The 23,472-nt window shown below is 38.3% G+C and overlaps 2 protein-coding genes across 2 annotated transcripts in view; one reads left to right on the top strand and one right to left on the bottom strand.

Moving 5' to 3' along the window:
• LOC112554234 (neuroblastoma-amplified sequence-like) overlaps positions 1-20,094 on the bottom strand; it is a 34,556-nt gene extending 14,462 nt beyond the window's left edge. Inside the window, exons 1-35 of the mRNA XM_025221916.1 lie at positions 19,986-20,094; positions 19,559-19,622; positions 18,344-18,386; positions 17,877-17,957; positions 17,569-17,616; positions 16,342-16,519; positions 15,669-15,760; positions 15,367-15,517; positions 15,052-15,195; positions 14,669-14,740; positions 14,359-14,487; positions 13,878-13,941; positions 13,615-13,664; positions 13,180-13,323; positions 12,488-12,648; positions 11,605-11,674; positions 11,143-11,268; positions 10,028-10,179; positions 9,526-9,663; positions 9,157-9,235; positions 8,450-8,554; positions 7,987-8,051; positions 7,829-7,900; positions 7,626-7,700; positions 7,268-7,342; positions 6,940-7,069; positions 6,346-6,480; positions 4,993-5,166; positions 4,188-4,261; positions 3,603-3,662; positions 3,158-3,220; positions 2,686-2,749; positions 1,143-1,201; positions 792-894; positions 188-405 (exon numbers count right to left, since the gene is read on the bottom strand). Coding sequence (XP_025077701.1) covers positions 188-405; positions 792-894; positions 1,143-1,201; positions 2,686-2,749; positions 3,158-3,220; positions 3,603-3,662; positions 4,188-4,261; positions 4,993-5,166; positions 6,346-6,480; positions 6,940-7,069; positions 7,268-7,342; positions 7,626-7,700; positions 7,829-7,900; positions 7,987-8,051; positions 8,450-8,554; positions 9,157-9,235; positions 9,526-9,663; positions 10,028-10,179; positions 11,143-11,268; positions 11,605-11,674; positions 12,488-12,648; positions 13,180-13,323; positions 13,615-13,664; positions 13,878-13,941; positions 14,359-14,487; positions 14,669-14,740; positions 15,052-15,195; positions 15,367-15,517; positions 15,669-15,760; positions 16,342-16,519; positions 17,569-17,616; positions 17,877-17,957; positions 18,344-18,386; positions 19,559-19,622; positions 19,986-20,084 — 3,557 coding nt within the window. The 5' untranslated portion in view covers positions 20,085-20,094. The remainder of the gene's footprint in view (positions 1-187; positions 406-791; positions 895-1,142; positions 1,202-2,685; positions 2,750-3,157; positions 3,221-3,602; positions 3,663-4,187; positions 4,262-4,992; positions 5,167-6,345; positions 6,481-6,939; positions 7,070-7,267; positions 7,343-7,625; positions 7,701-7,828; positions 7,901-7,986; positions 8,052-8,449; positions 8,555-9,156; positions 9,236-9,525; positions 9,664-10,027; positions 10,180-11,142; positions 11,269-11,604; positions 11,675-12,487; positions 12,649-13,179; positions 13,324-13,614; positions 13,665-13,877; positions 13,942-14,358; positions 14,488-14,668; positions 14,741-15,051; positions 15,196-15,366; positions 15,518-15,668; positions 15,761-16,341; positions 16,520-17,568; positions 17,617-17,876; positions 17,958-18,343; positions 18,387-19,558; positions 19,623-19,985) is intronic.
• A 165-nt stretch (positions 20,095-20,259) lies between these two features.
• Positions 20,260-22,157, top strand: LOC112554646 (phosphomevalonate kinase-like). The gene is made up of 5 exons (XM_025222575.1): positions 20,260-20,327; positions 20,468-20,607; positions 20,946-21,009; positions 21,284-21,572; positions 21,744-22,157. The coding sequence occupies exons 2-5, from the start codon at positions 20,525-20,527 to the stop codon at positions 21,884-21,886; spliced, it is 579 nt and encodes a 192-aa protein (XP_025078360.1). The 5' UTR covers positions 20,260-20,327; positions 20,468-20,524; the 3' UTR covers positions 21,887-22,157.
• Positions 22,158-23,472: the final 1,315 nt, after the last annotated feature.

Below are 23,472 nucleotides of genomic sequence, written 5' to 3'. Positions count from 1 at the left end.
AATGAATGTGCACACTCTTAACAAACCATGGTGCCAAGCATTTATGCACCATGCAAGATCATGCTCTTTTGTTCTTCAAGTTTGAATTTAATGATTCACCTTGTAAAGGATATAAAATTTTAATACACTGTTTAAATATTCGATAATGCCATGATTGTGGAAAGTGAAATCTTTTGAAGTTCAGTACCTTGCTAGATCCATACAGCTGTGTGTCAGATTAGCAGAAGAGTTAAAGTACTCCTTAGCAGCGGTCAACACCAGTGATACAGCTGTGTCATAATCCAGCCGCTGGATCTGACCATTGCCTCCCAGTGGGTAGCCAGTGTGTTTGCGTCTTTCCATCAGCTCTCCTGCTAGCTTGATGTTTTCATTGCTGCCTGAGCAAAGCAGGCTCTCCACAAATATCTGTGTTTGTACATAATGATTAGCAACATATAACTGTTGATTTCAGCATATGACCTTTGTGGCTGATCAATCAACTATTCAAACAACCAGACAACTCAACCAAGCACCCAGCCCTTCTTCTTCTTCCCTTCTTCCATCCCTACCTCTCTGCATCCATCGACTTAAGATGCAATGAGTAATACTAATAATTTCAAAAAAAAATCTTGTTGCTAAAATATGCACTGCACAATGTCAGCTAAGAAATTGAATACATGGAGATAATTCTAAGCAGGCTTTGACTGGAACTGAAAAACCTCAACAGTGCTTGCAGATACTGCAAACATCTCATAAGCAGCCCTAGACAATTTCTTAATAAGGCAAATTAACACGAATGAAAAAAGACTAACCTGATGGCATAAAGATGGGGAAAGGCAGCGGTAAACTATATCCTGGAGAGCCATGATGTCACTGTGTAATTTGTACCACTGGACTTCTCTCAAGGGAGGAGACCTGCAAGGCCACCAGTCTTCTCCCTTAATAGGCTGCTGATTTTACTCAGTTTGCTTATAAACTTATATTAAGTGCTTGTATAATTTCATGTTGCACAAATCTTCACTCAAGCATTTTTTTTTTGCATAGAATATGGAACAATAACAATAACAATAATAAGCTTCCAATTTAAAAACAGTTATAACCCCGACAATAATCTTACTAAGACCCTGTGTGAAATCAGTATGTAAATGGGTGCATAAACTCACTTTCGCCCTGCTAGACGTGTCATTTTCACAATAAGGCTGTTTGCCTCTTCCACGTCATTCTGTTCAAGTGAAAAAAAAACAACAAAAAACCTTTAGGCAATGGCTGCCAATACAAGAAAATCATCTATGCTTCAAACAAGTAATCTTCTTCTTTTAAAACTGCAACAAAAAAGCAACAATAAAGCTCTGAATTCATTTTCAATAGTACAAGTTTAAGCTTGCACATCTTTTCATACTGTTGCATTGGTTCCTCTTGTCTTCTAATCTTGAGGTCAATCTGGTCACAGTAGCCCCAGTAGCTGAATATTGGGAAGCCAACTGCCAAGTGAAGAGGTCTGTGAGGGAGGACAAGAGATGCTTCACCCATGAACTGACAGAGGAGGCATTGGTGTTTTACGCCGTGTCAGCAACTGAGGCTATATTACGGCAGGCAGCCAGCCCTGTAAACAGATGCCACGTGCAGAGAAAGAACAGCGTGCCCGAGACGAGAAATGAACTCTGGGCAGCCAACCTTCAGTGTATTGGTGACAGGCGCTAACCGTTGCGCCACCGGACCGCTTAATTGACAGAGGAAGCAGAGACAGGAGCTATAGAGGAAAACATGAAGCGGCTATACGAAATAACACAAACTCTGTCAGGCAGGAATAAGATGATGAAAGACAAAGACAGCAAGACCATAATAAATGATGCAGGACAAAAAGACCGCTGGATGGAACACTTTGAAGAGATCCTGAATTGACCTCGTCCATCATCTTTACCTGACATACCACCAGCAACTGAACACTTTCATGTCAACACCAGCCCTCCCACCAAGACAGAAATCATCAAAGCTATTAAAAGCATGAAAAGTGGCAAAGCAGCAGGCCCGGATGGCACACCCCCAGAAGCATTAAAGGCAGATCCAGAAACAACAGCAACAATTTTACAACCCCTCCTACACAAGATCCGGGAACAAGAGCTAGTATAAACTAGGCTACCTAGTCAAGTTACTGAAGAAAGGAGACCTCTCTCAAAAGAAAAGAACCAACCAGAATGCCACTAGCCAAGACATCAAAAAGTGCAAATGGGGCTGGATAGGACACACCCTGCGCAAACCAGCTGACACCATTGCAAAGCAGGCACTTGACTGGAATCCTCAGGGGAAGAGGAGAGTTGGGATACCAAAGCAGACTTGGAAAATAACAGTAGACAGCAAGGTAAAGGATGTAGGAACCACATGGGCCCAACTGAGGGGAGTTGCCCAAAACCGGGTCTGCTGGCGAGGTGTTGTTGAGGCCCTATGCTGCTCGAAGAGTAACAAGGACTCAACTAACTAAACTAACCATGGTCTAACATTAACAGAATTTTATAAACAATGCACCATTAAATGTTTGGTGTGCAACGAGATGTTCCAAGTAAAACAATTTGAGCATCTAAAGGCAATCACTCTGAGAACATTAGGTCAACGAGTTAATGGAAAGTAAGGCAACTAATCATAGTATTTCTTTTGACATAAAAAAAGTCTTAGAAACTAACATAAATTAATCATTCAAACCTAAAGTACCTCTGACATTTTGATGTATGCCACAGTTTTCTGAATTTCATGGTCTTGCAAGATCTTTGCTGCTCTGAAATAAGAGAAGAAAGGGTGGGGAGGCGGTAGAAAGAAGAAATAAAACATGAAATTCAACCCTGGACTGTTTTACAATCATGGTAGCAAAGACTAACTGTCAAATATACCTGCACAATACATTTTTTTCTATTTAGGCACCTATTCATAACTAAACACAACTGATCCAACTTACCTGGACCCCAACAAAATTGGCATTTTATAAAGCTACAGCTCTCCCCAGCAAATAGTGAGGACAGTTTTGAATATGATAGATCTCTTTAACTCCTGACCATGCATGATCATTATTAATAAGTCATTGTCATGCCTCCAGTGTCTCTATGGAAAAAATACTGTTTAAAGATGAATAACTGAAAGATTGTTAATTAAATCAAAGAAAGTGACTTTATTTAAAGTGTTAACAAACCTTAGATGTCGCTCAAGTCTGTCCACATCTTTTTCCAGTTGACCTACATCACCCATTTCAAGCCTATCAGACAGACAAACAAGACAATGGTCTCAAAGTCCTTAAACATCTCACCATGATTTGCTCGTATCTTTGTAGTGTTCTTGATAGCTAGTGCTGTCATGCATCAAAAAACACCATTTTTTTCCGAAACACTCTACCTGCTAGTCAATCCTTGCAGATGATTGGCTGAGCTCTTATGTTGAAGGAGGCAAAGCATGTTAAACAGAAACAATACTGTAGTGAGCAGTGGAACATGAGTGTAAAGGGTGACAGCATGATTATTGTATTATTGTGTTGCTGCATATAAAACAGTTATAACAATCTCAATGAAAACCTTACAGCACTACAATCCTGTTTGTGTGGTAAGAGTGGTAACAAGGTAATGTCAGAGCTCAGTACGTACTGCAGTCCTTTTTGTGGAAGACATTTGAAGATTTCCACTGCCACCTCCAGCTGATCATCTCTGAAATAAAAGACATCAGTCAAGCCCTATTCAGAGAGTATCAGAAATAATTAAATTGAAATACCATTTTTGATGGTAAAATTCCTTTCTTTGAGTATTTCCCAGATGACATGTCTATATGGAGTTATCCCAACTAAGTACTCCAGTTCTAGCTGTCCATTCCCAATGCGTCAGATCTGACTAATAAACAGGGAGAACACAAATTTGACCAACTTACTCCCTCCAGCCCTTGCCAGCCAGTGAGCTCTCTCACACCAGTTTTTCACCAGCAGGGAGGCAGAAGGGAGCTAAAGGGACATGTCATCTGGTAAGTACTCGAAGAAAGGAAAGTTACCACCAATCTGGTACAGTACAAAGAAGAAACGATGATGCAACATGACTGTTAACTAAGAGTGGATGGTTAAAAAAAACAAAAAGTTCTTTCATACAGGTAATTGTAGTTACTTGCAAGAACAATTTTTCTGTAACTTCAAGGAGACATTTGTGTATACATTTAGCAAGTGGAAGTAAAATCTGTAAGCTCACCTCTCTGTAGTGTAAATGACATCCAAGGCAAATTCCATCAGATCATGTGGGCTTTTGATGACTGGGTTTGCCACCTGCAAAAACAGTAGCCAAATGTTGTGTTTGTGACAAAATGTGACTAGAATTTGCATGCATCCCAAGAATGTCTCCTTGACAATTTACTGCTTGCATTCTCAGGTAAAATCTCAAAGCCTTAAGAGGTTTCCAGAATAGCACAGTCAACAACAGCAATCTAGAAGATGACACTTCTCTAAACATCAAAATCAGGGTGCTGTACTCTGTGGTCACCCATACATTTACCTTCTTATGCCTACATGATTGCAACAAAAACCCCAAAAACCTTGTGTGTTTCATATTTGCAAGAATTTTCTTCTTGCTGGATTAGTTGTTAATGTTAGAGACAGCTGATATTTTAATATTTTTAAGTTCAAGGTTATGTATGAAACTTTGAAATCCTTTTATTTGCTTAAGGTTTACTATATGGCAATGCTCTTTCATTTTCATGTTCAAATGTACTTTGTGTAAGTAACAGTGTCAATAAACTTTTAATGCTTCAAAAAAAAAAAACAACAAGAAAAATGTGCATGAGCTCTGGTTGCTAAAAATTCTTTGTGCACACGTCCACAGACTACTAACAGACAACATATGATCTTGTCCTGCTAACATGGCTGAAGTAAAATAAAGCAGCACTGATAAGTCATGTTCATACTGCTCTGTGTCACTCCCCTCCACCCACCTACAATTTATTACATTTTTAAACCTCTTTAAACAATTGGGATGTAAAAATATTAGAAGAAACAAGTACCCCAGTCTTGGAAGTCTGAAAGATCTGCAGGGGAATGACCAGGTCTGTGCGTGATCGTGTCAGGAGAAATTCTCGAAGCAGGCGGCGGTAAGCCCCTCTTTCTCGCTGCTCACATCGTTCCAGCACAGGTACAACCCACCGCCGAATGTTCTTGGCATACATCTCCAGTGGGCTCTGCATGAAAGAAAACAGCAAAACACTTTTACTTGCTGATATAAATTGTTTTCATAGCCAACATTTTGAACATCATAAATATGATTATGTTACAGTAGGCAAATGCAAGCAAAAGTTGTAACTTGAAAAAAAATTTTTTAACCTAACATTTAAAAACTATACGGAAAAAAATTTACTGCAGGCATCAGATGCAGAACAGGCAGACTGATTACAGAGGTAGAATGCAATAAAAGTAGCCTCCTGTTGTGGGGTCATGATATCAGCGTTAGTGACATCTTAAGCAGCCACCGCCCAATAAAATACATTCAAACTTTAAGCCAGCAAACCACTGAAAGTGACGGCTGTTCAGAAGCATCCTTAATGACAGTCTTGATCCAAAAGGACAAGGTCTGCGCAGAGATGTGCCTAAGGCCTAGTCAATAGGGGAAATGATTAGGACCATCCATCTTGCAGAAGACAGGACCTGTGCATATGAATCCTCAGAGCCGCATTGGGTCTTGTAAACACACTGGGTCATCGCATTTGGAAGATAGGAGGGGCTGGACCACCATTGGGGAAGGGCTCACTTGAGGCAGCCAATTCTTAGCCAAAAATGGCAGTTCAGTGAGCAAGTGCATAGATCTGTTGTCTCTAAATTGCAGGTAGTTAAAATCCTCCAACAAGATACATAACGCCAAAACTATATGTTGCTGAGGCTAAGGCCAGCAGAGGGATACACTTCTGTGTCACTCACTTAAGGTGGCCTAGCTGAAGGGTTCAAAGGTCTCTGACTTCATAAGGAGATTTCATGTGGGGAAAGGAAACCTTTTGATGGCCCAGATGCAAAGATGTTGGCCACGAGATCTTGGTTTCAGTCCACATCCCTCAGCTGGAAGTTCCAGCAGGTGGATGAGCTTATGACCCAGTAACCCTTAGTTGGGATGGGATCCAGACATTTCTCAAAGAAAAGCCAAAAGAAGTCATGGGAGCATCCCTCAGCACAAAGCATAATGCAAGCTGGCATATTCTAGAGGGAAGGTCCAGAAAGGCAGAATCCAGAAAGTCTATCTCGCCAAGAAAGTGATGACGGACCAGGGACGGGCACCATTTACTCTGTGGATAGACAAAATCTCAAAACTTTGAAGAGTTAATGTTACAAAAAAGATAATATGAAAAAGATATTCAGCCTGAGATAAATACCTTTTCCATCATAAGCTCAATCCGTGTGTACTCTGACATCTCCCGCAGCTCTCTGATGGACAGCCACTCACCCACTCCACATTCATATACCAGTGTTTCCATGGTGATAAGATCATCAAGTAGCTCCCCAAGACCCTGCAATGTCAACACATCATTTTCACTAAATTCTTCACACACAAATCAACATCTAAACCACTGGCCAGTCTAAGAGAGTGGGGAGGATAGGAAATGTTCTTACAGGCCTGTATGTTTAAAAATAAAAATGCCTTCAAATGGGTCAGTACGCAGCTATAAGATGCAATGCTCACAGTATTCACACAATGAAGGAGTGCCAGTCAAATATGATGTCCATCTCTAAGGCACATGAAATGGAAAATTATATAATTTGCACTCCTCAACCTCAATGGTCAATGATGCTGAAAACTAGTATTTCAAGTTACATTCATTGTGTTAGTAAAATGACTTGTACCCGTATTTTTATGGGTGGATTTACAGGGTTGATCCTGCGAGACAGATAATAATACTGGCAGCTCAAATTGACAATAAAGTGTAAAAGTTAGATTGCTTTATCATTACAGTCTGGTTTCCACTCACATCAAACCCATGTTGAATAGCCAGCTTGATGAGTTCTAGGGCATTGTCCACAAGACGGCTTTTCTCCTCCATCTGACATGCACGAACTTCATACCATTCCTGAGTCAGAGCCATGTCCAGCGTAGATGTTCTGCAAGCATTTTAAAAAAAAAGGAAGAAAAGATGTAATGCTGACCTCCAACTCTCATCTTTTCTCTATATTTCCTGTTTAGCATTATTTTCTTTTTTTTTATTACTTAAACCTTTACAGTCTTCTACTGTAGAAGAAGGGAAACAACTTTCCTAAAGACTGAGTGTAGATAGTAGCTAGAAATAATGAACTGCAAACCTGTATTTCAGAAGTTCTGGAGACTTCTCATACAAAAACGATCCCAAATCATCTTGGCAAATGTTAATTGAAGACCTGAATGACAAAGAAGATCCAAATTCAGCATATTTACCTGTAAGTTAAAAGAAAACAAGAGACAATAATGTAAAAAAGTTACCACAATAACTAAAAAGAACAAGGCTGAAAAGAAACTGGGAAAGAAATTTACAATAAGAGTGAACGAAAGATGGTTGCACCCAGAAGGAAAGAAGAAGTAGAAGAAGGAACGGCAAACAGACAAAGAATAAACATAGGTAAGGAACTCACAGGATCTGACTGCTGCCCATTATGGTTGGGGTTTCAAATTTCAAATATATACCTGCAGACTGGCAGTTCACACCAGTCCTCTTCTCGCCAGCTTTCGGCTTCCCATCCACACTCCACTCCATCGTTTCTACAAAAAGCCATTTTTAAAAATTAATTGACTGGTGACAATTTTTTTTATTGATTTTTACGTTTACTTAAATTAACAGGTGATGGTAAGGAGTAATAATAAATATAAGGATGAAAAATAACTGTTACCCAAGTTCTGGCAGAAGACTTTTATATTCCCCTGGGGATGTTGTCTCTGGAAAATTAGACAAGATTGCCAGCCTGAAATGAAAATGTTAAAATTTTAAGTACACTGAAGCATGAACATAACTGGATTCATAGATTTATCAGATGTTTGGCAACTTTACCTGTGAGGTATGAGGTCATCATGATGGAAGGTGAAAAGAATTTCTAGAGCCTGCCAGTCACTATTCTGAAAAATGAAAATAAGAAAAAAAAAACCTATGTGACTTATACCATTGTATAAAAGACTGAGTTTAGTTTAGTCTCTCCTGTTTTATGGATAGATTGTTCAACTATTTACAGTTCAGAGTTTCTTGCTCAAACATGAAGCAAATTCAATTTTTTTTTTACAATAATAATAGACTAAGTATGACGTACTTATGTCTGTGTGCATGAGTGTGTGTGTATGAGTGTGCATGTCAGCGCACACTGTTGCAGCATGTGCTACCAATCAGTCATTGACTCTGGATATTGACTTCATAACAAACATATACAAGTTGCTTCTATTACTCTCTAATGTACGCTCCTTTGTCGGAAAAAAAAAAAAAAGGGGGAAACAGTTTTCGAAAGATTGTTTGTTTATCAAACCTGTGCATAATGTACAGCCAGCTCAACAATATTACGTGAACGAAAGTCTTTGTAGAACTCTGCATTGAACCTCTCTGCTGCCACACTGCCTCCTCCAAGAATCCGCTGCAATTCAAATCCTGAATGTCATCAAAGCCTTTTGACAAGAACATTTTGTTTATTCTTCGATGGAGATGAGCACTATGTGACTAGTTTTAATCACTTTTTTTAATAGAACTTTTATTGTGGTCTTGTAATTTCCTGCTTTGTGCCATGAATTCATTTTCCAAAGCTACTCGTCAGTTTCCAGTAAGACAAACTGATCTAAATCTACTGGACAGACCTTGGGAAAGATGCTGTAATAGAACTTGAAGCCACCACATAGCCATCTTAAAACTTGTAAAGTCATATAAGCCAGCAAAAAGCTAGAGTGACACCTACCTCCACAGTTTTGAAATTAAAGAACTAAAAAAGTAACAAAAAGCATGTAATTTTGACAATTTATAAAAAATACAAAAATATCTGGCAAGCCATCTCAGATACTGACAGTATGGGCTTAATATCCAATATGGCGGCTAGTCAACATCAAGTAGAAACAGTCTATTATTAGTTTCAGGATAATAGTACAATACCATGCTAAAATTCCTTAGGTTTTAGCAAGTAAGCTGTAGTTAGTCTTAAACAGAACCCTTCAAATCATAAGGACGTATGACAACATAACTACTTGCCTCATATGTTTTCAGTCTGTCAAGATATTGCAGCAGCTTTTGTCTCACTCGAATCAGTTCCTTCTGTTCCAGAGTAAGGCTGTTGAAAAGCGGAGAATGACAGAAAACTACAATTATGAAAAGCAGAGAATGACCGATAGCTACAATAATGAAAAGCAGTGTAATTTTGGATAAACCTAAATATATTTTAGACCTCGAAGTTTAAACATTTTACACAATAAAAATTGATTTATTTTCAACGAAACTGTTATAGCTTTCCATCCCTAAATCCTTGTTGGTTGCTCTATAGAATTAATGCAAGTTCTTTAAAAAAAAAAAGCGTTGAACCTACCTGACGGTGCTTTAAAAAATGTCAATATGACCACTTACTTGTCAAAAGTAATCTGTGCCAGTCTCTCTTTCCGAAGTTGTCTCTTTTTATTTTCAAATTCTTCCACGGCAGCTTGATTGAACGGATCAAAATCTGCATCCTGATACAAGCCATCATCTGGGTCACAAAGCATGAACCTGTCAATAAAACAAAGGCAACAGGTTGTACCTCAAGAACCTGACAAACAAACAAAAATGAAGAATAAGTGTGCCCATGCATACCCGCCCGAATCATCTAGGGTTGGTGGGTAGAGGAAATCTTTCAGCCACAGGCCAAGTTAAATTAGGTGTAGTAACTGCCAGAATATAAGATCTTTTATAACAAGCTCAATAAAACCATTTTGTATTACACGAAAAATGTAAAGCTGAAGTCTAAGCAGAAACCCATCCAGAAATCCCTTTCTGACCTCTCATTTCCTATGACTGAAACATGTACGCAGTACACCAGAAGAAAACCACAAAACAGTAATGAGCCATAGAGAACTGTTAATAGTGTTCTCACCTTCCAGCATCTTCTGAAGTTGGAATGGCAGCCAAAGCTGGCAAGTCTGTCCCTCGCAGACCATACTGGAGAAGCTCTCGTGCGGCATCAATGCCATCAGGCACTCGCTCCTGACACTCGTGCAGAACCCAGGCCCTCTTGCTGATTTTACTCTGCCAGATTAACCTCAGCGACTCAACAGCTTGTTCTTCAACAGCAACATTTCTTATCTCTCACCCTACCCTTCAGCACCAAATTCTATGTAAAACATTTTCTTTAAGTTCTGTTATTGTTTTCTTGTTTACAACTACAGTCTTGTTCCTAATCGCCCCCAGCGGAGCAATTTACAACTACAGTAAAAGCTCTTTATTAAGACCTTCCTGATTACTACACCTTCTTAGTTATGACCCAAAAATCTTTTACGGACATATTTCACCATATGTCCTTACTTAGGACAAATTGGTCATGGCAAAATCTATTCAACTCAGGCGGGAGGTCGATATAGATGAGACAATAAGGTTGAGGGTTAAAATGTCTGCACCCCCCACCCCAATCATTGTTGTCTCTACTAACACACATCAGTCAAATAAGCTTTTGGTGGATTTTAGCGAATATTAATAGGGAGGTTTTACGGTATCATTTCATTAAAATGTGCATATCTGATAAATCTCTAAGGCAATACTAAAATCTCTAATTTTTTCCTAATAATTTCATGACAATAATACTCGGAAATCTCGATGCATAACTGTGCAAAAGAACTTGCCATAGACATAACTGGTCATAACCAAAGGTCCCTGTCCATAATAGAATGTAGGCATTAAAAAAAAGTTTATGTTAGCAAAATTTATCTGGCCAAAAAAATATATTCTGACATCAGCCAGTCAGATAGGTGGGAGCTTACTCAGTCTAGTGAAAGTAACTGCCTAGTTTTTAAGAGTAAGGATGTGCAAAGGTGTGCACCATGGCCAAATGGAAGAAAGTGGCTTTTGGGTGAATACATGTGTGAGAAAAAAATAGCCATCTCTGGAAAGTACCATCACTAAATAGGATACAAAAAATGTGAGCGTCGCCTATAAGAAAATGGATGGAAAAAGGCAGACGATTGCAAAGATGATGTAAAGACACCACAAACTTACAAGGTAGTCCTGTATGGATGCAATGGAAACAGGTGAGCGTCGCCACTGTCGCTGATAGACCAGGTCACAATCTAGTCCATATGCCTGAGCCAGTGCCAAGGCCTCTCCATACTCTTCTGCATCAATCTAATATTTTTTTAAAAATCAGTAAAGTATAGAGAATTATACAAAGAAACAAGCAAAATCTAAATCGTGTCAATCCCCATTTCCTACGTTTCAAATCAACACCTGACCTAGTGTGTGTAAGTTTAGAAACCCAACTGACATGGTGAAATTTGACTACCTGCAAAAACTTAAAAATGACGCTGAACATAGACTGATCTGGATATCCTGCATCATCTAAACTGATGCCAAAAAAAATTGTAAAAGCTATCTGACAAGCTTTTATTTTCTGAATTCAAAAATCTTCTACTCAGTATGACTGAACATGTGACAAACAAGATCTTTAAAAATATCTGTTACCTTGCGAGCATAAAGTTCTTCTGGTGTCGTTGACTTCAGCCAGACCATGCGATAGACCTTTGTTACAGTTCTAAAAGATTAAAAAAAAAAAATGAGAAAAATAAGTCTTGTTAGCACAGAGAAGGCTCTCAAAGATGTTTAACAGGCTAACAACTGAAAAAAAACAATGAAGTGCGCCACACATCTTGTTACCACTACTTGTATTTCCAGGAGAGAATAGCGGTCCGGTGGCGCAACGGTTAGCGCCTGTCACCAATACAGTGAAGGCTGGCTGCCCAGAGTTCATTTCTCGTCTCGGGTATGCTGTTCTTTCTCTGCACGTGGCATCTGTTTACAGGGCTGGCTGCTTGCCGTAATATAGTCTTAGCTGTTGACACCGTGTAAAACACCAGTTCCCCCCCCTCCAGGAGAGAATTACTACTAACAAATGTTTAACATGCTGGCTCTGACTACCAGCTGTTATTGATTCAGTCACCATATATTATTAATGCAAAGGCAGTCAGAAGATGCACTAAAATCTCTTGGTTTAGGAGTTAATATAATTCAAGTGTATTTTAATGCTGTTACGAAAGAACTATTCACCAAAGTCAAATACAATTTCTAGTTGAAAGGCCAAGTCTCAGGACAAAATATAAAAAAACTGAGAGATTCTGAAGCATGAATTCAGGGACTCTTAAGCCACACTCATTTTGCAACTATTTCAATTGTATATCATAATGGTCTACTCTTCATCATGCTCACATATAAATATAGTTATCCAGTCCCCTAATATACTCATATGTATTTCACTTTCAAGATACTCTCCTAAAAAAACACTGATATTCACACACACACACACACACACACATATTTTGCATTTCTTCCTTAACACTATCTTTTTAACCTTGGTTTTCTCTTTGGAGGCTGAAACCTCTCACTATCTGTGAGATAGTATAGGATCTGCTTGGTTGCTCTTGTAGTCATGGCAACCATTGTTACATCTTCATCATCACTGTCATCCTCCTCGTCACCAAGTATGCGATGTCTGGGAAAGCGCAGCTCACACTACAATCAAAGCAGCCAAGGCAAACCTTTTTGCAGTTAAAACAGTCTTATTAAAATTTGTTTTCTCCTTTAAGATGCAGTCATGAGAATGCTTTCTTACTTGTAACACTTACCACCTCAATAACACTCAATGTGTTCCCCTCTACTCAACTTAATGTACATTATATATAGAGGAATAATTAAGGAATAATGAAACATTTTATAAAATGCATGATTCAAAGAAAGTGATTGATCTCAGCTCAAACAGTACAAAAATAAATCTCTTAAAACAGGTCAAATACGTTTAAAAAACTTTATTTAAATAAATTTAACACATCAAAAGTTAAATAAATATTAGCAGAACGAAAAAAAAAAAATCAATAACATACTAAGACTCAACTGACAAACATTTCAGGCAAACATTCAAACAAAAAAAAATCACAATTTGTACTAGCTTGTCACTAACACAAATGCATCAAACATACAATTTGACTGCTGGTAGATGTGAATTGATACAGTACTAGGAAAATAGTTCTTCAAATAGAGCATCACCTCTAATCCAAGGAAGCCACCGTCATGAGCTTCAGTTATGCGGGGAGATGGCTCAAACCACTCAGGAGAGGTGCCCAAGAGGTTTCTAAGGGTACTGAGAGATGAGACAGTCACTGCACCAGAACATCTTGCCAGAATGATTGCCTGTCGAGAGAAGCAGCGCACATGCAGAATCTGGAAATTTCTGATAACTTTATGAGCCTTACTATCCTTGTTCATACTGTTATGTCAAGTAGCCCGTGAAGCTGTACAGTGCAGCTTCATAATCAGTTTGAAACATGCACACAATTGAATGCAAGCATGCTCTCTCTCATTGACACTCAGCCAGAAAGTCAAGGAGGGTGAAAAATGGAGCGATAACAGAGTAATGTGGCACTCACAAGAAAAGGAAAAAAAAAACTGGAAAAGAATGAAAATGGTGGCCAGATTACTTACTTTGTCTGACCAGAAGTTGACGTCCACAAGCTTTCTGTGAGGTACCAGATCTTGCAGAGGAAAAAAAAAAAATCAATTGCAAAGAAGTATATAACGCAACCTCAATCTTGCTTGCTCATTGCAAGAACTGGATCTGGAAAAGAACTTCACCTAACAAGCATAGACATCATTAAATTAAACAAATGACCAAAAATAATTTTCTGTTACTTTCCAAAGTTATTTACCATTAATAAAAATGAAGAAAGCATCACAAATTCTCAAACCTTTCAATTTCTTTCTTTTTGCTGGATCCTCAGCCAATGCTGCATTAACTTCATCATAACCAGGCTGCAAAGATAAGAAATCTTGTAGACCAATTTGTGCCATTAAATTTTCAGGCATGCGAAGGAATTATGTTTAAAAAAACAGGGGAGGTCATGGTGCTAAAAAACCAAGTGAAGTAACTTTCAGAAAGATGATTCAGTGTGTACAAGGAATACATGTAGCCATAACACAGCAAATAAAGAGTTTCAAACACACTGAACATTTCTCCAGAGTGCCAGCTGCAGAACAGCCTCTCACTGTAGTAACCCAAAGCCCTTCTATAGAGTTAATCATCTACTGCTAGATTTATGCACAGCAATAGTTAGCCCTTTGATTTTATTAGATGATTACTTCTAAGAATGTCTCCAAAAATATTTTAAAAGACTTGGTCAGGATCATGAATGACAATGCAATGAATTGCTGATGCTTGCTTGCTCTTACCTGTTCATTAAGAGGAATCCGATGACGTAGACGAAGGGAGGGACAATCCCATATAGTAAGACATCCTGAATGATGTAAGCCCACAAGAACAGAGCTGTCTGAAGAGAGACACAGATGTGCAACTCCATCCTGTTACAAACAAACAATAAATTAATAAAACAAAAAAATAGGTCCTTTTTTCCCTTAAATTCAAGGGTCTCTTCAATGTTGAAGAAATATTCATATTAATCCATCCGTCAACACTAGGAAATCTATCCACCTGCATAAAGCAAACCGTTCCAATAATACCTTAACAGTGAAGACCACTCACCACATCAGAAGAAGACCATGAAAACATGGAAGATGGCCACAGTCTCTTCAGCCAGGATTTCTTCTTCAAATGCTGACAGAGAAAAGAAATGTGTACAGCTACTAAAATTAACACACTTCTATGTCTTTTTGGACTGCTTGACATGAAACAAGTGTTTTACCTCCACATAGTGACAAACAATCAGCACTTTCTAATCAATAATTTGCTTGAAAAACAGCAAACAGCTTTGTGTCCTAGTTTTTTTTAAAAGATATGATTGTTCCTTGACTCAGGTGATTGTCACTTGGTAATATCAGTATAAGTGCTGTCAGCAGAAGGCAAATCAGAGATGTCTTTCTTCCCTTTCACAAGATCTTTAAACAGTGACTGAAAATATTCCTCACCTGGTTTTGTTCTCCATCCAGATCTGAAAGCAATTTGTAATGAGGGGTGTCTGAAAGGACCCGCCATGCTGTCACTCCCTCACATCTACTTGGAACACAACACTCACTCTTCTGTGGTAAGGCATCTCCGCCAACAAATAAAATCTAATAAAAGCACAAAAAAATGTTGAGACAAGTGTACAGTTTCCTTGCCAATGACTACAGGAAGGCTTTAAAGCCAAATGAAAAGAGTGCTTGAAGGAACAGATATATCAGTTTTTGGATGTAGTAACATTTTGCCTCATCTCAAGGTATCTAAAGCATCTCAAAACAAACCTTATGTTGTGCATCATAAACTGCAGCAGCTACACCGTGAGGATATTCATCTGAGAGAAGGAAATGATGATTAGCTTTAAAGCCACTGTCTCGGTCCACCAGATAGCTGTGCAGAATGCCACTATGATGAATGACTAGAAGCTCAGCACTCCTGCAATGAAAGTGAAGGGCAGCTTTTTAGGCTGATCTGTAACCATCAGTAAGCAAGGAAAATAATATAAGGGTTTCTGATTAATTTTTAAAGGAAAAAAAAGGAAGCACTTTACTCAATGAAGCCTAAAATGATAAAATCAAAGACATACCACTGCTTGTCTGCTGGTTTCAAGTCAGTAAAGATAAGGGCTGTAACACTAGAGCTGAGGTCCTGGGAAATTCCACTGGTTTCCACACCGCTCTGTTCAACGATCATTAAACTACAAAACTCAAATTAAGCCAGAAAAGCATGTATGTTGGGAAGGAGTGTGTGTATGCTTTGCACATGAAAGAGCATGTGCACACATGTAACTGTCTAACGAAAGTTGGGAGAGGTGTTTGCATCAATTTATATAGCATAAAACAGGAGCATATACAACAGAACTGGGAGAAAAAAAATGGGTCACATTTTAACAATGAATCAGTTTAATGCCAAAGACAAATAATTACACTAAATGTAAATAACTGCTGTATTTAAGACAATTTTTAAGTTGCAGGCAAGTGTCTGCATTTAAGTTATATTCAAGCTAGATGTTAGTGGAGATGTTAAGCATAAAATTAGTTCACAGCGAAATCTTCAGGAAAAATTGCAAGCATATGAAATACATTTCTTCCATCACTAACATGATCATACAAGAATATGATATTTAAAGCTACTTTATTATTCATTGTCATGTAAATTTTGTTCAGAAACCATCTACATTTGTAATGCCTACCACCTCTTGGCCTGGCGATTCTCAGAAAACAGAAAAAAAACCCAAGCTAAACTTGAAATTAACCAACCTTTCCTATTGTGAAGAGCAGTGTACCAACAATATCAAAGACATCAACAACACCACTGGAGCGAGAGCAGGCCACCATACTTTCTTCTGGACTCCATGCCAGACAACGCCACTGAGGATGAGGATCAGGTGGTACGCTGCCACGTCCCACAACACTCTCAAAGCCGTCTCGATGTGATCTGTAAAAGGCCATGGATCAAGTTTTGTTTGCTGATGTATACATATATCCATCAGCTGTCATAGCTGTTACATTAGTTTAAAGCATCAAGCTGCCAGATTGGAAGTGCAATTTCTTGGTGAAGCACAAGCTTTTCAGAATGAAAGTTCACTTCTTCATTCTTCTCTCAATGTATGAATGCTAGTTAATGGTGTCAATAATATATCTGAAATGTAAAGGCGAAACACGGACCATGTCGTGAGGCGGTTTAGGGAGGTACTCCGCAGTGATGTCATGGGACTCTAATGGTGCTCCTAGCCCACAGGCTGCTGGATGCTGGCCCAAAGGTGATCAAAGAATGGTCCTGGGAGGCGATTCTTTCTTATCCAGAAAGGCTCCAGTTAAATCAGCCCATACCATTAAAACCTCGTCTAGGCGAAGTTAATCTAAAAACGGGTCAGTACCGTGACGCATCCAGTGTTGATCGACACTGGTCTACTATATACAAATCTCCATTAGGGAGATTTATAAGTCGTGACTCATGCACGTCTTCTTCTTCCTTCGGTATCCCGGGCCTGAGTAAATTTGCTACCTCATTCCCACCAAAACTTACTGGTGAAAAGGGTTCATCATACACACCATACACTTTGTGTCACGGTTAACCCTTTCCCATATAATGTTCTCATCCATTCAGCCATGAATTCAGCATACATGCAGTCCGTAAATTGTAAAGGGGTTAAATATTCTAAAAAACACAGAGGCACGGACTGGTCCGTGACACTTGACCTGCAGATTGCAGTACAGATCCCCCCCCCCCCCCCCCCCCCCCAGCGGTCCGGTGGCGCAACGGTTAGCGCTGTTAGCGCCTGTCACCGATACAGTGAAGGTTGGCTGCCCTGAGTTCATTTCTCGTCTCGGGCATGCTGTTCTTTCTCTGCACGTGGCATCTGTTTACAGGGCTGGCTGCTTGCCGTAATATAGCCTTAGCTGCTGACACGGCGTAAAACACCAATTCCCCCCCCCCCCCAAAAAAAAAACAACTAAGACTAAACAAGATTTATTTAAAGTAACCTGATTTCAATGGAGCTTTCTTGTAGTACTGCTGCGAGAGAACCAGAGCTGAAACAATCAAAATGTTTGTAATTTTATGATATATCAGACAAAGATACATTGCAAAGTCAAGATTAACTCATTTCCTCCTCCCATGCCCACATCAAAACATGAATACATGAGTACAAGCAAAACACAAAGTTAAAACAGAAAAGCCCACAATCAGGTATGACTATATTCTGAGGATTATCATCTGCAACAGCTTAAAAAATAAACTTCAATGGGACATAATTTTTCTCCAGTTAAAATTCATATCTGCGTTCAAATACCTGCTGACTGCAAGATGCCAAGGGAGAGTACTGCTTATTAAACTGATGAGAGGCTCTGGGAGCAAACATGGAGTTGCTTCCCTATAACAAAAAAATTTCAGGAATACAGTATTTGAAAGCTGAAAACCATTATGAATGGCGTATTACATATCTTATTAATAATCTTTAAGGAAGATGTTCATTTTTTCTTAAATATAATCCTTGATGGCATTTATGATGTACCTTTCAAATCATTATTAGAGATAAAACAGGAATAGAGAACCATGAAAAAAAAATTTGCACTGTGCAAATAGGAAAAATGGAGCCAAAAAAAAAAAAAAAGAACATATATTTATGCATGGATTCATATGTATTTTCTGCCTGTAGACATAAATGTGTATGTGCACACATGGACAAACACATTCTCTCTCTCATCCAAACATACACACAGAAAGCCTATCAAGTTTTCATTTCATATTGTTACTTACAAAGGTTTCAATCCCAGCTTCCTCAAGAAACTCCATGTACCTCCTATTCAAACACAACAAAGAAAATATGGTTTATAAACTGTGATAAACAATGTAGAGACACTGAATAAGAAAGCCAGAGTTAGGAAAGTAAGAGGTTGTGCGGGCGTATAGATGGGAGTTAGTTTGGAGAAGTACCAAGGACCGGTGCCAGAAACTGCAGAGTAAGTCAAAGTGGAAACTGTGTAGGCTATATGGTCCCCAATTGGCATCCAGTGAAGAAAGCAAATGATAGATGATATATGTTCATAACTAGATGGTCTATAGATGAGATGGCCAGGGTTATCCTGGATCCTTTGAAGCCTGTCCAGAAAATACTTGGTAATTCCAGCAAAAAGAGATTTACAACAGTCTATTCTTGACAGCACAAAGGCACAGATTAGCGTTTTAGTAGCATCGGTGGTGAGATAATGATGAATCGTACATATCCTATGAAGTTCAAGGTAGGCATTTCTGCAGACATGAGAAATATGCTGATGAAAAGTCAAATGCTGATCGAGAATGACACCCAAGCTGCAGACTGAGGTGGAGAAAGGAATAGATGAGCCATTTACAGACAGAGACCAAGGGAGAAAAGGATGACTTAGAAATTTCTTTGGACAAGTATGCAGCAGTTCAGTCTATTGTCGTTCAGTTGCAGTCTGTTTTAGAGCATCCAGGACTTTACATCATATATGCATTCCTATGTTTGTGTCAGTAGTCTAGAGATGTCAGTAATTGGAGCTGACTGATAAAGCTATGTATCATCAGCATAACTCGCATGTGACATGGCATGGCATGACATAACATCAGAAAAGTATAACATCACAACACAAAAAGTATTGGACCCAATACAGATACCTCCGGACACCATATCTCAGGACAAAAGCGTCTGAGTAAACACCATTTACACATACAATCTGGCTTTAGTCCATGAGATAGGACTGGAACAAGGACAAGGCAACATCAACCAAAAAACTACTGAAGTCTGTGTAGAAGTATAGAATGATAAACAGTATCAAATGCAACTGACAAGTCTAATAAAGTCTGAAATAACACTTTGTCATCTTCAGCACTTTTAGAAGTGCTGATTCAGTACCATAGTCCTTTCTATAAGTCTACTGGAATGGATTAAAAAAGATATTTCTCCATATGTGCAATAAGCTGGGTGACTATAGTTCTTCATTTTATTCTTACTTTGAGCAGCAGCACTTAGTTGCCCAATAAATGATGGCGAGGGTTGTCGTTTCTGGCAGCGAGTCTGTAAATATGAAAAACAATATTACAACAAATACTGTTCTGTCACTGTGTCATACTAGGTTTTAAATTTTGTATGCTCTTTCATTCTTGAAAATGTTGAATCGTGTTGTTTGCTTGCCAATTTCGACATATCTTTAAATAATAACTTTGAAAATATGTTTTTGTGCATTCCCGCGCGTCTTTTTAAATGTCTTTTACTTTGATCCATGCTATTAGTATTACATTAGTACCAGACTGCAGAAGTCAAAAGATGGTGTCTGCTAGGAATTACGAAAGTAAACAGAGGCATGATGCTTTAATTTATGAAGTTCGATCTTTTATAAATACGTTGAACTATTTCAGACATATTAAACATATTCATTACAAATATCTCGTTGTCGAATTTCCATTCTGCAAGCACAGCTAGATCATATAGTATATTGTCTTCGCCTCCAGAATCCACGTCGTCTTCTCCAGCAGCCATAACGGTTACTCTCGATAGAATGAAATAATGTTTTGAGGACCGGATAATAAAAGGGCTTAATAAATATTAAGTTTATAACCCTTAAATACTGTAAATTTTTAATTGAATATTTTATAACATTCTTGTATTTTTCTGTAGACTGCATTTTGTGTGAGTCTTTTTTTAACACTGTTTTGAGAGTAAAAAGCAACTTCCTGTTCTCTTCTTTCGTTTTTAATTATCGCTTCAAATCTACGTTTATCTGTAACTTTTTTCTCTTATTATTATTATTAACGTTTGAAATCCGAAGATTCTCAAGATGTCTTTGAATTCTCTTTGTTAGCGACTTTAATCAAGCTACATCATGATTAAGGTTTAAACGATAGGTTTGCTTATCTGCACAGTCTGTGGCATCAGGTGATATAATGGAATGAGCGTCAGTTTCCACACCACCACTAAAAATGACGGCACCAGCAGCTGTGATTGTTTTAAGTGGTAAAAGGAAGTCGGGGAAAGACTACGTTGCCTCGGTCGTTCAGAACAGGTGCCCATATATTGTATTATAGTCATTTCATTTTTTTATTCATATAAGTATACCACAAATGCTTGATCATAGGTAGCAACGAAACATCACATTTTATATAATTATAAAATGTTTTTCAGGATGTGACCTCCAACGTAAACTTTTACGTTTTCAGTACCCCACTTCCCCAAGACAAAATTTTCTTTACTTGATTATAGGAGCTCTTTTACATAATTTTTATGTACACTTTAAAGAAAACATTAGAAGTGTTCATTATTTTTAGTAACTTTTGAGTTTTAGCAAGATGACATTATTTTTCTAACTCTGTGTTTTATCCTTTTTTTCTTAACATATACTAGGCTAGGGGCAGACATGTGCTGTATATTCCGGTTGTCAGGCCCCTTGAAATATCAGTATGCAAAAGTACGTAATTATAAATTGTGCTGTTCAGCTAGAAGTCATTAATGCACACAGATACATTTTTTTTCATTCTCAGTATCATCATTCATCACTATATTCTAGTTTTTGGTAACTGATGAAGCAAACAACATTCTCTACAAATTCACAGCATAATATTTATGCATGTCTGTTCTGTTTTTCTGGGGACTCACATACACTATGTGAATTAACATACATAACATAACTTGAAACGATTACGTCTGCAGATGTTAAGAGATGTGTTTATTTATTTATCAAGGAACATAATCTAGACTTTGACAGGCTTCTGGATGCCTCAGAATACAAGGAGAAATATCGCATGGACATGATTCGTTGGGGAGAAGAACGCCGCACTGAGGACCCATCTTTCTTCTGTCGTTTGGCTACTCAAGGCGAGGGATCAGATCGGCCAGTCTGGATTGTTAGTGATGCACGTCGATTGTCAGATTTACAGTACTTTCACAGTAACTTCAGGAAACAAGTTATAACTGTCCGTGTCACAGCTGATGAGGATGTGCGCAAAGCCAGAGGATATGTTTTCACGAAAGGTAAATATATTATCTCCCTTTTACCACCTCTGTCTCCCAATCTGTCCACCACCATAAATAATACTAATACTGACAGCTCAAATAGCAACAACAAGGATATTTGCTACATAATTAAGCATATGGTTTCTTGTTTGTATTGATTACCTGCTTATCTGTTTCCTAATTTTGCAGGTGTGGATGATGTTGAATCAGAATGTGGCTTGGATATTGGAGTGGAATGGGATGTGGTCATCACGAACAATAATGAAGCTAGAAAATTTGAAGAACAGATTACTTATTTAGTGAACCAGGTTCAGGCTCGACTGAGAAACTAGCTCTTTATTTTTCCTTTTAAAGAAAGCTTGAGGAACTGCATTTGCTGAATGAAGATGCAAAAATAAAACATTCCTAAGAATTTACATAAAGGCTGATCTCAAGGGCAGGAGTTCTTGATCTTTGATCTCTGTTTATTAATGCTTTGTGAAATGTATATCTGCATCTAAGGAAGCTTTTAGATTTTGTTGGCTTACATGGTCTGTTTAGTCTGATCTTGAAGGCTAACACTTCCAATATACTTCACATTCCCAAATATGAACGTCTTTATAGCTACAACTCATTTGTGTGGATGTGTCTTTATTGAATGAGATAACCCAAGTCTAACAGAAAATAAGGTTGTCTTGATAGGTTGTGATTGTGATAAAAATGCTATGATTTTAAAAAGCTTTTCTGTAAAACAAAACTGTGGGCTCAGTTAAGTTTAAACATCTTACTGAAGCCAAGCAGCGAGAGAGCTTCAGTAGACATTGTATAAGACTATGTGTACTTTATTTTGTGATCATAATCTTCAATTCTGTTTTTCATAACAAGAAATTGTGATAGTTTCAAAGCTGCTCAGTGGAGTAAAGATTTCTTTAAAACCATACATTTCTAACCCACCCACCCTGCCCACACACACTTTTATTCTTAAACAAGGTCATCGCTTTTTGGTCACGTAGTTTTTTCTAGTCGCAAATATTTCTGTAGAATTTAAAGACTTTTAATGGTACATGTAAGCACGGACGCAATTACTGACAGTCACATCTTCACACAGGCACTCGTGGTTTTTTTTCCTGTAGATAGATGGGTGATGGAAATAGTAGGTCTTAAGAACCTGACTTCTTCACATGATTTTCTACAGCTAAACATCAAACCACAGAGATAATAAAAATGTTCTGATTTTTATGAAAAGGATGACTGCTTATTTTCGCTTTAAGTATAGAGGAAAAATAAAAAGCTCATATAAACTTTTTAAAATTGACGAAAAAAGGAACAGTTCTAACAATTTATTGTAATGTTAATTACATGTTAATATAAGTAGTTTTTTTCTTATGAATGCATTGACTTTATTCGCAATTGCAGCTTAAGGTTTCTCTGATACATGCCCATCACTTTGGAAATTTTTTTTTTATTATACTCAAGTATAAAACGATTTTATGAGTCACCATTCAAGGTTTGGGCATTTAAACTCCATATGGCCTCAACGATATCTGCAAAATGGTTATTCGTCATTTTAGCTGAAAGCCTGATGTATGAATCAATGCAGTTAGAGTATCTTTTAGAACAACCCACCATTTTTTTTTTCAGCTGGTTCGATCAGAACTCGACTGTGACCCTGAAGCGTGATTGAACAGCATGCCCAGTGAGCAAACACGCGCGAGTTAACAGTTTACAGGCGAGCCCGTCGCCCACCCCATCCCCGATCCATTTTCGTCTGGCTGAAGAAGTTTCCAGTTTCGAGAAGCTGTCGATCTCTTCACGCTGCCAATGATGGCGCCCCCTCTGCGACGCACGCGGCACAGCGCGCGATGTGTGACGTGTCAAAATTCAGATGAAAAAGTGGGCTTGGTTTTCTTCTCTCCCACGAAACGAGGGGAGTGTATTT

The sequence above is a fragment of the Pomacea canaliculata genome, linkage group LG13 (assembly GCF_003073045.1).
Source record: "Pomacea canaliculata isolate SZHN2017 linkage group LG13, ASM307304v1, whole genome shotgun sequence".
NCBI classification, from domain to species: domain Eukaryota; kingdom Metazoa; phylum Mollusca; class Gastropoda; order Architaenioglossa; family Ampullariidae; genus Pomacea; species Pomacea canaliculata.
Note: the sequence above shows the minus strand (reverse complement) of the source record. Positions and strands in the feature narration are given on the sequence as shown.